This window comes from Patella vulgata, chromosome 3, assembly GCF_932274485.2.
Source record: "Patella vulgata chromosome 3, xgPatVulg1.2, whole genome shotgun sequence".
NCBI classification, from domain to species: domain Eukaryota; kingdom Metazoa; phylum Mollusca; class Gastropoda; family Patellidae; genus Patella; species Patella vulgata.
Window position 1 is genome coordinate 73243995 of NC_065881.2, and position 14328 is coordinate 73258322.

The following is a 14328-nucleotide window of genomic DNA, read 5'->3' on the forward strand; positions in this document are numbered from 1 at the left end:
CGTATACTTTTGTATTCAAATATCGCTTATTTTGTAATGGAATATATGACATTTCAAAATGTTAAAGCTCCCCGTATGTACATATATCATTAAAATGAATGTTGTAATATTCATATAGAGATTTTCAAATTTTACGACAGATTTATTTCCGAAAGGTAAGCTTATCTTTCCAATTTCCTAACTAATAAAAAGGTCTCATATATCGATTTTTTAGAGGCATTTAGTAACTGGATAGAGCAATAAACTATAACACATACTTATGGAAGAACAATTACTGATTTACTGATGAGAGAATACTCTTCGAAACGTCGCCCAAATAAATCAGTAATTGTTCTTCCATAAGTATGTGTTATAGTTTGATTGTCTCATATATCGTGTTGTATATACTACTCCCATGCTAATAACAATCTGACACAGATTTCATTGTAATTATAGGAAGTGAAAACGTCTACAAGGCTTAGTGCACTATCTCTCTGGGTGGAAATCCACGATATCCCCCCAACAAGTAGTAGTAGGTTACACAAAGCTTGTTCCAATCTGATTAAAACACAAATCCTATTTCGTTTCGCTCTTATAGTTCAAAATTTTATTTTACTTGCCTTCACCACACGAAATGAGATGAAATGAAATGGGGTTTAATGTCCTACTGCTCTGCTCCTTAACTGGGCTAATGAAGACGGGCATACGCCTACAGTGTGCTATGAGGGAAATTTTGCCCGGGCAGCGGCGCTACGGCTTACTCTTATATCGAATTCCAACTGCCAAGGGATCTTTTACGTGCACGCCAATGTGTACACGGGACCTCGGTTTTTCGTCCCATCCGAACGACTAGACAGCTGTCCTTGTCAGACCCTCCTTCCTGCATCACTGACAAGGGGAAACCACGCCGGAAAATCTGGATGAACTTCTCGGCCAATGCAGGGATCTAACACCCGACCTCCAGGGTAGCAAGCCAGCGTCTTACCCATTTAGCCACGTGATCCCCCTTCACTACTCGAGAATCTGGTAGAGATGTTATATAACTAAGGTGTGAGGAATTAGCCAATGCAATTGTCTGTTGTGGCCAGTTCTTGGAGTGCGGTACACGGAACTGTAAGCAGATATTCGCAGCGAAGACAAAGCAAAAGTTGTATTTCCAAATACCCACTTGAAAAATCAAAGCTGATTGGTTAATCACGTGTCTGACGACATAAGACCAAAAGCCGCCGGTATGACCCCTGACGCGATCTCCCACTACGACTGGTCAGATCGTCATGTAGTGGAGGCCACCAAAAGTATAAAAAAAACGAAACGAAATATACATCTGTATTTTAATCAGACTGAGCGCGTTTATAAATATGTGACTACTGAAAGTTTGCAAAATGCACCAATGAGCAGGGCCCCCGGGCAAGGTAGTGCACTGGAACCACTACCTACCTACATATCCACTCACAGGAATATAAATGTAGATGGTCGATAAAATCAGGCATATTCATTGTTTAAACTTTAAAAAAACATGCCGTACAGCAACGATTAACCAGTCACAACATATATAGATTAGCAGGGCCCCCGGGCAACCGCCCAGTGTTCCCATGCGCTAAGATGACCCTGCCAATGAGATTCCGATAGTCGGGCAGAGCCGGGAAAGATATTTCGAAATGTATTCCACACACTATTAAAGATACAGTATGTAAGATTTAGATAAAGAGCTGGCCGTTCTTGCTATAATAGATAATGTAAATTTCATTCAAATTATTCTGAGCCACGTCAGCACTGTTTGTAGTTCTGACAAGATGCAGTGCCGGACTGGGCCCACCTGTCTACCTGCCCGTGACAGGTGGGCCTAAGCTCATTAAAGAAAAGTGGGCCTAAGCCTATAAAGAAAAAAAAAGAGAAAGAAAAAAGAAAAAAAGAGAAAAGAAAAGAGAAAGAAAGGAGAGGGGGGGGGGAAAGGAAAGAAAGAAGGAAGGAGGGGACAGGACAGGACACAGGACAGGAGAAAGAAAAGATCGGAAAAAAATGACTGACAAACAACACAAAAAAGAAGTGTACTAGAATTCTCAAATTCATCTAATGGTAGTGCTCTTAGGTCATTCTCTTATCTAATTGTATCAGGAAATCAAAATTTTGCCTTCTGCTTTGGTCTGAAATGCTTGGAAAATGGGTTTGCGGTTGTCAATTTTCAAAATTTTCAAAAGACCCCCTCGGACGTTCGCTTGCCTTCGGTGCGCTCGTGACGCGCCTTCGGCGCGTACTTATATGGGCCTTGGTCACTGACAAGATGTGTGCATAGTGGTGACCAGGGTACTGGTATATTCGAGACTCAGCCTCGCTTTCCCATTTTTAAATTAAATTTTTTTTAAATGGTGAACCGTTCTGATCTAGTTAAAAGCTGGAGTATTCGATGCCATCGAGGGTTGATTATGGTCTTGTTTTGTTAATAAATGTCTAATTAATAGTTTATATAAAATTCCAGGCCTAAAGAAATACCTGCAATGGGCAGATTTAGCTCTTGCATAATGTATGTTTAACAGGCTTGATTCACTCAAACGTATATCCAGAAATGTTCCTGTAAAATAATATGCCATGCCTTCCAAACCCTCGATTTTCTATTTTATTTTATCGTTTGAAATGAGACTATAGACTACAACTACGCGTCAGTATAGATCTATAATTAAGGATATTAAGTATTTCCTCGATAGATCTAAAACAAAAAGTTAACACAACTCGATCACGGAAACCTGTTAATATATTCTATATATCTATTGTCAAAGGTACCACGTTACAATAGGTTTAAGTTATTAGTCTACAGCACGCAATGGAGACATACGACATTTAAGACATCTATGTGTAAAGTTTAACAAGTTAAGTGTTGTTAAGAGTCAATTAAAAAAGTCAAGACAGGTGTTTCTACATTTTGATTGATGTCAAATTAATGATTTTATTGCATGTTGTGTCGTACATTAGCTTTGTTTCGTATAACAAGACTTGGCTGTCTGTGCAAGGGAATAAAATACAGCTTATTCGCGTTAAATTCGAAACCTTAATCAGTGCGATTTTAACTTTAAGATAAACATAAGGAAATTGTCCATTAGTGCCGAAAAGTATTAAAGAGTCCTAAAGGGTAATTTAGCGAGAGTATAGTGGAACTGCCTTGTTTTATTTATTTGTGGTTCAAATGATACGGGATACACCAAGAATAAAGTTAAGTTCCCCCTGTATGACTTGAGTTCCGAAGTTTGACATATTTGTCATTATCAATCACAATGTTGAACTGTGTTTCTGACTTGACTGCACCTCCATACTTAATGCGACTCCTTTTGGAATTGGGGAGCCACGGTGGTTAAGTGGGTAAGACGCTGACTCGCTGTCTGGGGGTCGGGTGTTCGATCCTGCATTGGCCGAGAAAGTTCATCGGGATTTTCCGACGTGGTTTCCCCTTGTCAGTGGTACAAGACGGAGGGCCTGACAAGGACAGCTGTCTAATCCTTCGGATGAGACGAAAAACCGAGGTCCCATGTGTACATTGGCATGCACGTAAAAGATCCCTTGGCAGTTAGAATTCGATATAAGAGTAAGCCATAGTGCCGCTGCCCGGGCAAAATTTCCCTTATAGCACACTGTATGGCGTATACCCGTCTTCATTAGCCCATTCGGAGCAGAACAGTGGGACGTTAAACCCCATTTCACTTCTTTTCCTTTTGGAAATAAATCTATGTTTTCTTATTGTCAAAGGTGTATTCTTGCAAGCCACATGTGGTATTCCGAGGTTATCTTATCAGGGGTTGAACGCAAAACTCATTGTGAAAAATGATGGGTGCTTAACTTTTTCCTTTGTGTATATTATTATAATGAATATCACAATTAGCACAACCATTATACTTATGGGTCAAATACCCACTATTTTTGTTCGTTCGTTCGTGGGGCCTAATGCCCGCTAGCACCGAGGTTGATATCGCTGATAAATTGTTTTGGTTATGAATGTTCAGCCTATGATCGGATCTATTTGAAATCCTGCATTAGCTAGGGCTTTAGGAAGATTTTGATGCAACGTATCCGAATCCTCCGGCTTTCTTTTTGGTTTTTCCCAGGTCAAATTGGAATGAAATTAATACCAACACAAGAAATAGTTACTCACAATCAAGAAATAATTTGAATGTATAAAGGAGTCCAGATTCGACCACGCGCGGAAAGACAGCAAACGTCTTATCATTATATAGGAAAACCCTGTAAGGTACTGTCTAGAATATAACTTAAGTACAATCCTTGGCATTTGAAATTGTAAGATCTATTCTTGAAGTGCCATTTAATATTTAATTTAGGACAGTATTGGTCAACATTACATGTACCGGTATTAATCCTTCTTCATGGTGTGTGTGTGTGAAATAGCTTTATTTAACGTCCGCTTCCATCGAGGTGAAACCGCAGACAATCCTTCTTTGAGGACCAAATTAGATGAAACTTTTACTGAGTTGATGCATTTATAAAACTCCACACTCCACGACTTATAATCTGAAATTGCTGATTTCAGATTGTTCATGATCAGAGCATGCATATTTTAATACTTTTTGCGATTTCAAGTAGCTGTATTGAATATAACGTGGGCGTAATAAACTTTATAACCTCTGATCGTATGGCTATCATCCGTGTGAATGCTATACATATGTATAAGGTGTAACGCCGTTTTAAGCTAGCTTATTTCGACTACAGCCGTAAGCTAAAATCAGTGGGGATTCGTCTTGAGTCCATAAATGATATGAAGTTGTAGATGGTGTATACCTCTCTTTAGTGAAATTCCAGGATAGGACTGGAGAAAAAAGCACCAAGGGAGCTGAAGGGGGAAATCATTGTAGACAGATGTACCTGATTAGCGAGATATCAGTAACGGTAACGAAGTGGAAAACATGTACCTTTACCATGTTTGTAACCCGTAACCTGTTAGTGTGAAGGTACAACCAAGAACAATCTCACTGAACATGATCATGATCTGAATTAGAATGTGACTGATAATCTCCGGAGCTTTCAGTATAAAGGAGACCCACCTCGCGTGAGATCAAATAGTATTTATGTTTTTTTTTTCTCTTGTGTCAAGATATTAACACGTGAAGATTTGCTTCATTGGATAGACACCAGAAATCATAATCCAAGCAATCTCTACGGCTTATAATACAATAAGGTCTGGTTTAAACGCTCGATATCTTGGCTGTAACAAATAGGAAAGCCTTACTCACAGACTTGAACCTTTTATAAACTTTAAGATATCACAGAAAAAATAGGAAATTGCAAAAAAATGTTGTGGAAAGATTATTAACAGTCTTAAAATGGCAAGATATATTTTAGAATATATTTATTATTCAATGGATATTGTTGGATTTTCCTGGGAAAAAGCAATAATTTATCGGGCTTTTATTTTCCAAATTGTCAACTCATAAATAAAAGCTAATTATTATTTTCAATTTTTTAAAAGATTTTCTTTAGGCAATCTACCTACATTAAGTTTATCTTAAATTGTAACTAAACATTATTGAGTACAATATTAGAGAGAGAGAGAGAGAGAGAGAGAAATGGGGTTTACGGTCTACTCAACACAACTAGGTCATTTCGGGACTTTTTTTATTTCAATAATTCGCTTGCGCGTAGGGGTCTTTAGCAGTGGGAGGAAGCCGGAGTACCCGGAGAAAACCACGAGGTTTGACAGGCGACCTTACTCCTTGTCACGTACAACCGGGGTACAAAATTATAAGGAGATATCTGTTTATGATCTTTTATTACAAAATATATGATTAGGCAATATTTGCTATGAAATTACTCTTTTTGTTTAATAGTTGATAGTTACATTGTATAGGCTGGGCCAAATGTAGGTGGCGATTGACCCATGTCCCCTCCCCACCCTTTGGTTTGTTTTGTTTTACCAGATACACCTAACTGACCTTAAATCGGGTAAAAAAAACATCTTCTCTTGTTAAATTGCTACAAATTAAAGATACATTATGTAAAATTTAGATAAAGAGCTGGCCATTATTGCTATAATAGTTCAAAAATAGATAATGCAAAATGAATATATTGAAAATTTCATTCAGATTACTTTATTTTGAGCGAACTTGTCTGTGCATGTAGTTTTGACAAGATGTGTGAATTGATTGTAACCATCGTACTGGTCATTCGAGTCTTAGCCTCCATTTTTAAATTAAATCATTAAATGTCCAAATCATTCTAATCTAGTTAAAATCTCAGGCATCCGATGGCACCCAGAGTTGATTGTAGTCTTGTCATGTTACTAAAAGTCTTATTAATAATTTATATAAACACCTGCAATAGGAAAATTTAACTCAAAGGCAGACATGTTTATGTAACTAAATTATACTCTGTCAATTATACGTTTTAAATGAATCATACCCCAAAAAAGACCTATAAATAAATCACTCCATAAACAGAATCAAAAGCCTTCCTATAATGATATCATCTTATTGAAATACAAAAACCCGCTACATATGTTGTTTTTTAACAACTTGTGTATAATTTGATTATATTCTGTGTTGTGAGGCTTATCTTCAAGTTGCAATAAGCGATAAAAATAATGAAACATGTATAGGGAATTACTGGTTATTGTGTTGTTATTATCGCTAGTATGCATGAAAGGGAATCGTAGTAACAGTGGTGGACAGATAACTAGCGAGTTCCACGTCTTAACATAATTCATAGACATGCTGTACACGTTTCTTAAATCAATATAAGTTCACATTAACGATATCCCAATGAGTGCGCATGTCTCTAGCGTATACGTCTGGATAACTATCGGATAATTTTTGTAAAATTCTTGGCCCGTAAAAGGATGTCAAACTAATCGACAATGCAGCTAGACTTCCCAGCTAAAAACAGAACAAAACCGTTATGAACACAGCACATGCCACCCCTTCTTTTTTTTTTCTTTTTTTTTTTTAGCAGACACACTCTTTAAACTTCGAAAGAGAGCTGGCCATTCTTGCAAAAATAGTTTAAAATGAATATATTGAAAATTTCATCCAAAATACTTTATTCTGAGCAAAGATAGCCTTTGAAGGTTTGAAAAGATGTGTGCACTGATTATAACCAGCTTTGTCTAGCTTCACCATTTTTGGATTAAATCTACTTAAAATCGGATCTTTCCTATGGCATCAAGACTTGATTATGGTCTTGTCAAGTTAATAAATGTCTAATTAATAATTTATATAACATTTCAAGCATAAAGAAATACCTGCAATAGGTAGATTTTCCTCTTGCATAATGCCTGTCATCTAAAAAAAATACTATTTTAAATGCAGAGTTTTGTTTCAGGTAGTAAAATGAAAATTTTGTACCCCACCCGCGCATCAGAATACTGCATACACTTCTGTAACCAGATGCCATGCATTAACACATTTTAATATTATTATCTTTTATATACAAGGGGAATATTTCTGACCAATGTCTAGGTCATATGTTATTTATTATTTTTTAATTTGGTTTTTAATTTCAAATCTATATTTTAATATTCATTAATGCTTGGTTAGTCATTAGAGGCAGACAGCAATCAATCTGCCAGTCAATTAATCTCTCTTTCAATTGAATCATGACAGGCTGGTAATTAAAGTGGTTGATCTGTTAAGTTTCTTTAACTATTGTTTTATACGCCTTAAGACTTAATGTCAACACCTTTTATAATAACTAATTTATATAAAAAGACAAATATATGTAAGGTTTTTCTTTAGTTGTGGGGACCAGCTTAGGGAACCAATATAATAGTTGGAGGTCCGATATATAGGAAACTATAAGTTGTTAAATTGCTGCTGTTATTTATTTGCTCCTGAAATAAAGTGTTGAAGATCCATTCCCAAAATCTGTATTCATTTCTGATACTTAAAGAACACACGTTGATGAGCTACATTCCGTGCAGTTCGAACGGTGTTATATTGATAAATTTTACAGATTCTGATGATCTTAATGCTGTGTTAGTATTAATTACTAGAAATTTGGGGTATTTTTGATTTGGGTATTTTTGGCACCAAGATCATTCAGTATTTTTTTTTTAGATTAACCTGGTAGTTCTTGTTTTACTGAAAAAAATAAACACAACAACGACAATTAATCTGTAATTGAGGTTTAACATCCACTCAATACTGTCGTGGCCTTGAGTTCACAAAGCATTCTCAGACTTAAGTTAAAAATTTACTCAAAATTTTTCGCCTTATTTTAACTAAAATATAGCCCTTTATAAAACTTTTGTTGTTTTAATGTATCATATACATCAATAAGAAACTATGTGCAAAGTTTTATGTTTCTGGATTTCTCCAGTGAACAGTGATTTAAGTTGAGTAAATTCTTAACTTGAGTCTGAGAATGCTTTGTGAACCCGAGGGCAGGTCTTTTCAGGAGTAACATATTGTTTTTAAAAACAATAGTTATTGACAGAAACTGGATTGTAGGACAGGTTTGAAGCCTATAGACCTCCTCTCCATAGGATTAACATATGATATAAGCAAAGGAAATGAAAATGAAATAAAATAGTGTTTAACAGTCTACTGTTCTGCTCTGACTGGGCTAATGAAGACAGGCATGTGCCGTACAGTGCACTATGAGGGAAATTTTTCCCTGACAGCAGTGCTAAGGCCAAATCTTATATCAAATTCCAACAGTCAAGAGATCTTGTACGTGCATGCCAATGTATATAAAGGACCTTGGTTTTTCATCCCATCCGAATGACTAGACAGCTGTCCTTTTCTGGCCTTCCATCCTGTGCCACTGACAAGGGAAAGCCATGCCGAAAAATCCCGATGAACTTCCTCGGCCAACACCGGGAGCGAACCCACAACCTCCAGGCTAGCGAGCCAACATCTTACCCACTTAGCCACCGTGGCTCCTATAAGCAAAGGCTTTATGAGAAACAGACAAACCTATAAATATAAATTTTAATCATACGAAATGTCTGAGTGATATTGATAGAGTCCTGTTCATTGTATTATACACTACCAGTTCAGTTACCCCATATTCTTAAGACTAGCTTCACTCATGTGATAATAATTTCAGAGATATTATTTCAATTAACTGGTTTTACAGGCAATATATAAAGAACTTGACGCAGAGGAACTGCTGTGATAAATTTAGTAATCTGTCAAAAATAATTTCCACCTAATCGAAGTTGCCCAGATCTAAAATACTTTGTAAAACTATAGTATCCGAGTAAATCAATCACACCATGTATGGAACTATTGGCTAGTAATTTTATCTTAAGTGGGAACGGTATCTAGGAATACACAAATCATGTAATCATAAAATAAACAGTACTTAGTAAACAGTAGTAAGTAAATAATACATAATTAATAGTATACAAACAATATTATGCCATCAATAATAAGTAAATAGTATGTAAACAATAATATACAAATAATATTATGTCATCAATAATAAGTAAATAGTATGTAAACAATAGTAAGTAATAGTATGTTAACAATAGTACGTAATCAATAGTATACAAACATAGTATGCCATCAATAATAAGTAAATAGTTTTAAACAATAATAAGTAAATAGTATCTAAACAGTAGTATGTAAATAGTATGTAAACAGTAGTAGTAGTACGTGCATTCCAATGTATACACGGACCTCAGTTTTTCGTCTCATTCGAAGGACTAGACAGCTGCCCTTGTCAGGCTCTCCGTCCTGCATCACTGACAAGGGGGAACCACGCCGGAAAATCTTGATGAACTTTCTCGGCCTATGCAGGGATCGAACACCCGACCTCCAGGCTAGCGAGCCAGCATCTTACCCACTTAGCTACGTGATCCCAATAAGATAAGAAATACAACTCTTGATGTGATGGGGCGGTGTCGGGGTTTTTTTGTGTTTTTTTTTGGTTTTTTTAACAAGCGCAAGAATTATCACACCATAACTTGTAAATCCAGAAAAATAATTTGTATTTAAAAGTCTTTTTTTTAGGGCTATTACTCAACATGGTGTGACATTGTATCAGTTTACAGAGATAGGTGTCTGATGTTAACAACACGGCCCCCCTAGTTGAAGCTTCATTCAACAGTTTATGTTTTTACACAATAAATCTTAAACATTTTTTTTTTCTTACTTTAAACTAAAACAAATTAAAAAGATTTGGACAGAAGTCATTTGTTGTAAATATTATCTTATCGAAAAGAGTGAAAATCTGTGAAGGAAATTAACCTCTCTAAAGTAAAAAAAACAAAACTAAATTATTTAAACGATTCCATAGACCATAAGTAACATTTAAAAAATCGCTGTAATTGTTTAAAGTGAAACAGTAAATATTCCATAGACCATAAGTAACATTTAAAAAATCTCTGTAATTCTTTAAAGTGAAACAGTAAATATTGTTTTGCAGACATTCAGGGTTATATATGCCTTCAATAAACGAGGAATAAAAATATAGCTCATGTCAAACTAATTTTTTAATTTTGTTTTTTTAGGGTTTGATAAATAAATAGCCACTTAAAAATATATATGCAAGAGCTAAATCTGCCTATTGCAGGTCTTTCTTCGAACCTGAAATGTTATCTAAATTATTAATTAGATATTAATTAACTTATCCAGACTATAATCAACTCTTGATACCATCGCTAGCCTGCGATATTTACTGGATTGGAATACATTTTGTGATGGATAATTTAAGTAAAAATGGATAATCAAGACCTTGTTTATAATTACCAACATTAGTAGGCTAATGACGGTCGAGCTAGCCTAAAGTTGAATCGCTAATATCTTGGTTCAAAATAGAGGAATTTGACTGAAATTTTCAACATATTCTCTTTATATCATCTATTTTTTTAACTATTATAGCAAGAACCACCAGCTCTTTATCTAATCTCCCATAATTACCCTTTGAAAGAGCTAAATCTCTATTCTTTAACACCTAGAAATTGACACAAAATGGGTTGCAACGCATATGATAAAGTAATATATAAACTGATTTACATTCAATTGTTTCCGTTCTAACTGTAATTTCCAATCAGTTATGTTCGTCGAAATACACAAATAGTCCAAATTTAATGGCAGATTTTGGCATTTGGTTATTCAAGTCTACACTGGTAGTATTCTCCTGTGGGATACATTGAGCCCCGTTCACCGAGTCTCTTCATTACAAATGACACTCTAAAGCATTCTGGCACACGATTGTGTATATTGAAAATTTTCATTTTGTTCTAAATATTGGATATCAGAAGACCATCTTTTGATGATATTGAGCCAGAAACTGGCCTCCTTTTAAGTGTCTCATGAAAAATATTTTGTTCTGAATTTTAAAGGAAGCAAATTTTTAATTGGTGTGGCCTTGTAAGGGGATATACATGGCATTAAATATCTACGATTTTATCAGTATTAAATTTATAAGTGAGTTATCACTCAGGTTTTTGATGAATAATGTTATTTTGTAAGATTTAAAATTAGATATTATAATAAATGCTGAACTTAACTCAACCAGCAAAAAAAATGATATGCAAAATATCAGGGCTATTTTAATAGTGCACTGGAGCTCCGACACAACCCCTCAAAGAGAGAGAGAGAAATGGGGTTTAACGTCCACTCGACACAGACCAGGTCATTTTGGGACTAACACATGGTTCAACTCCACTTTAACAATTCCATTTTAACCGGAGGACCTGGAGAAAACCCACAAGGCTGGACAGGCAACCCTACTCCTTGTCACGTACAACCGAGGATTCGAAACCATGCCAGTTGACTCATTGACAGGCCTTATGATACAGCTCGCACATGCTAACCATTCGGCCATCCAACACCCCCAACCACTCAAAGGAATAGAAATGTAAATGGTTGATAAAAATAAACATATTTATTGTTTAAGCATTAACAAACATGCTGTACAGTGTGTTAATACGGCTCTGAGAAATATAACCAAAGTTTTGGTTCTGGCATGGACCTTATAACACTGAGAACTGCTAAAGGATGAATCTGTGCACAGACACCATATAAATCTCAGTCATAGTTGTTATTTGTACGTGTATCAAAAGAAAATTAATTTTCCGACTATTACTCGGTATTACCGCGTTAAAACTGTAAATAAGGTGTGTTAATTAACAAGGGTGAAAAACTGTCTGGGAGGTGAGATAATTAACGCTAGGGGTGAAAAACTATGCGACAGTGCGTTTTCAGTAGAGGTGTGTCAATTAACCGACCGGTAAAAAATGAATGTCAATGTTGTGTATTGTTTGGGCGTGTTTTCTCGCTAGTTGCAATAACTGCATCAAAAGGAGTATAATCAAGGACCAACAGGCTTTACCTGACACCTACGTGTTAAATCAAAATTTGGGAAGTAAAACTGTTTTACCGTGCGATTTATCATTCGACCGTGTGTTTTACGCAGGTCTTTGTATAATTAAAGACAGGTCTTTAGACAGGCGTGTGTGCTCGCTATGATCTGCGTTTCTCTTACGTGTCTTTTGTATTGCGTACCATATATATAAAGTTGAATTTAATGAAATAAAAATACGGACCATAATCTATCGTATACGGAAGGCAAATGTAATGTCGTCATTTATAAATACCCAGCAGTCAGCGCCCAATTTGAATATAAACGGGAATATAGAGAGTAAATCCAGCAAAAACAACAGAAATATATTTCTGTTTTGTTACTAAAAAGACACGCACTCACCGTTTGACATTTATTAAATTTATAAAAACGTGTCACGTTGCGTAAATTGTACATCTTTCCTTCAATAGCAATAACCATAATACAGAAATCTCCATATTGATAAATAATACGGCACAACCAACCGAACAGTGGTAATTTCCTCACAAATGATATATTTAAACTAAATTACTTTAGCTTTTCACTAAATTTACATGGCATACAATCCAACGATCCTCATTCCAGAACTCGTAATTTATAATAGCCGCTTTTATGCAATTACAGAATTTTCCCGTGATCTAACATATCAAAGAAGCACATACGTCCGATATGACAGGTTAAATTATTTCTTCAACTTTATTATTAAGCTGGATTGGTACATGTCCCTGGTTCTGGTTAGTAAACTGGCTTAACTGCAACATTTTTAACTTTCCCAACAATAAAGTATGTTTTATTTTATTTTCAGGTTGCTCGTTTTATTGCCAATAATACAGTTTTATCACAGATATTTGATAAAGAAAATATAACAGTTTTTATCCCATATAATGCTGCTTATTTCAACTATAATCCATTCAAGTATGGGTATAGACAAAATGATGTACAAGCATGGAAGAATATACTACTATATGGTTCATGTGAGTTTTTATTGTTTTACATTTCACTGCATTATTTTTTTTTTCAGAAGCCTTTGCCTCGTCTATTATTGACAAAACTACATTTATTGTGTATAAATGACATATAGCATAATAACAATTGACATTCTTCAATTTAATTGACATGATAAGTGAATTACAATAATAACAATTGACATAATATAACAATTACAATAATTACAATCAAACATAGGAGGGCAAGCTTCGCCATAATAGCCTACATACCAGTACAAGTTACATAATACAAAATAGCCCTTAAAGTTTTTATTGCTTGATAAAGATTTTTCATGTTAGTATATATATGCTACATCACAACATTATTTCTTTATCTGTTTGTCAATATTTTATGGTCCAGCTTTGTAATGTCTCTTAATGTCAAGGTGAATCTTCTTTAAATAGGGGGATCACGTGGCTAAGTGGGTAAGACGCTGGCTCGCTAGCCTGGAGGTCAGGTGTTCTATCCCCGCATTGGCAGAGAAAGTTCATTCAGATTTTTCAGCGTGGTTTCCCCTTGTCAGTGATGCAGGATGGAGGGCCTGACAAGGACAGCTGTTTAGTCGTTCGGATGGGACGAAAAACCGAGGTCCTGTGTACACATTGAGGTGCACGTAAAAGATCCCTTGGCTGTTGGAATTCGATATAAGAGTAGGCCGTAGCGCCGCTGCCCGGGCAAAATTTCCCTCATAGCACACTGTATGGCTTATGACCGTCTTCATTAGCCCAGGTTAGGAGCAGAACAGTAGGACGTTAAACCCCATTTCATTTCATTTTATTTCTTTTTTAAATATATGTGGTGTAAACTTGTAGTATCCTCAGAATTGCTCAATAATATGCATGTTGTCAGAGCAGTGACATATGCTGGGTTTAAATCTGAACGTGGCAGAGTTCCCATTTGTCAGGGGTAGCACTTGCGGCTGACAATGCGAAGGTGCTGCCTAGTAACTCATACAAATATCTAAGGTCTAGTCATGTACACTGAAATGCACTTGAAAGAATATTGGACATTTGAAATTAGACGAAAAGTGGTCAGAAAAGCAACTGCCTGGGCAAAATTCGTACAAATATCTAAGGT

General features: G+C 35.7%; 1 protein-coding gene across 5 annotated transcripts in view; it reads left to right on the forward strand.

Moving 5' to 3' along the window:
• The window catches only part of LOC126816388 (fasciclin-1), an 87570-nt gene that overhangs the window by 53869 nt on the left and 19373 nt on the right, over positions 1-14328 (forward strand). For all 5 annotated transcript variants that reach the window (XM_050542858.2, XM_050542859.2, XM_050542860.2 and 2 more), the window contains one exon: positions 13070-13238. In XM_050542858.2, coding sequence (XP_050398815.2) covers positions 13070-13238 — 169 coding nt within the window. The remainder of the gene's footprint in view (positions 1-13069; positions 13239-14328) is intronic.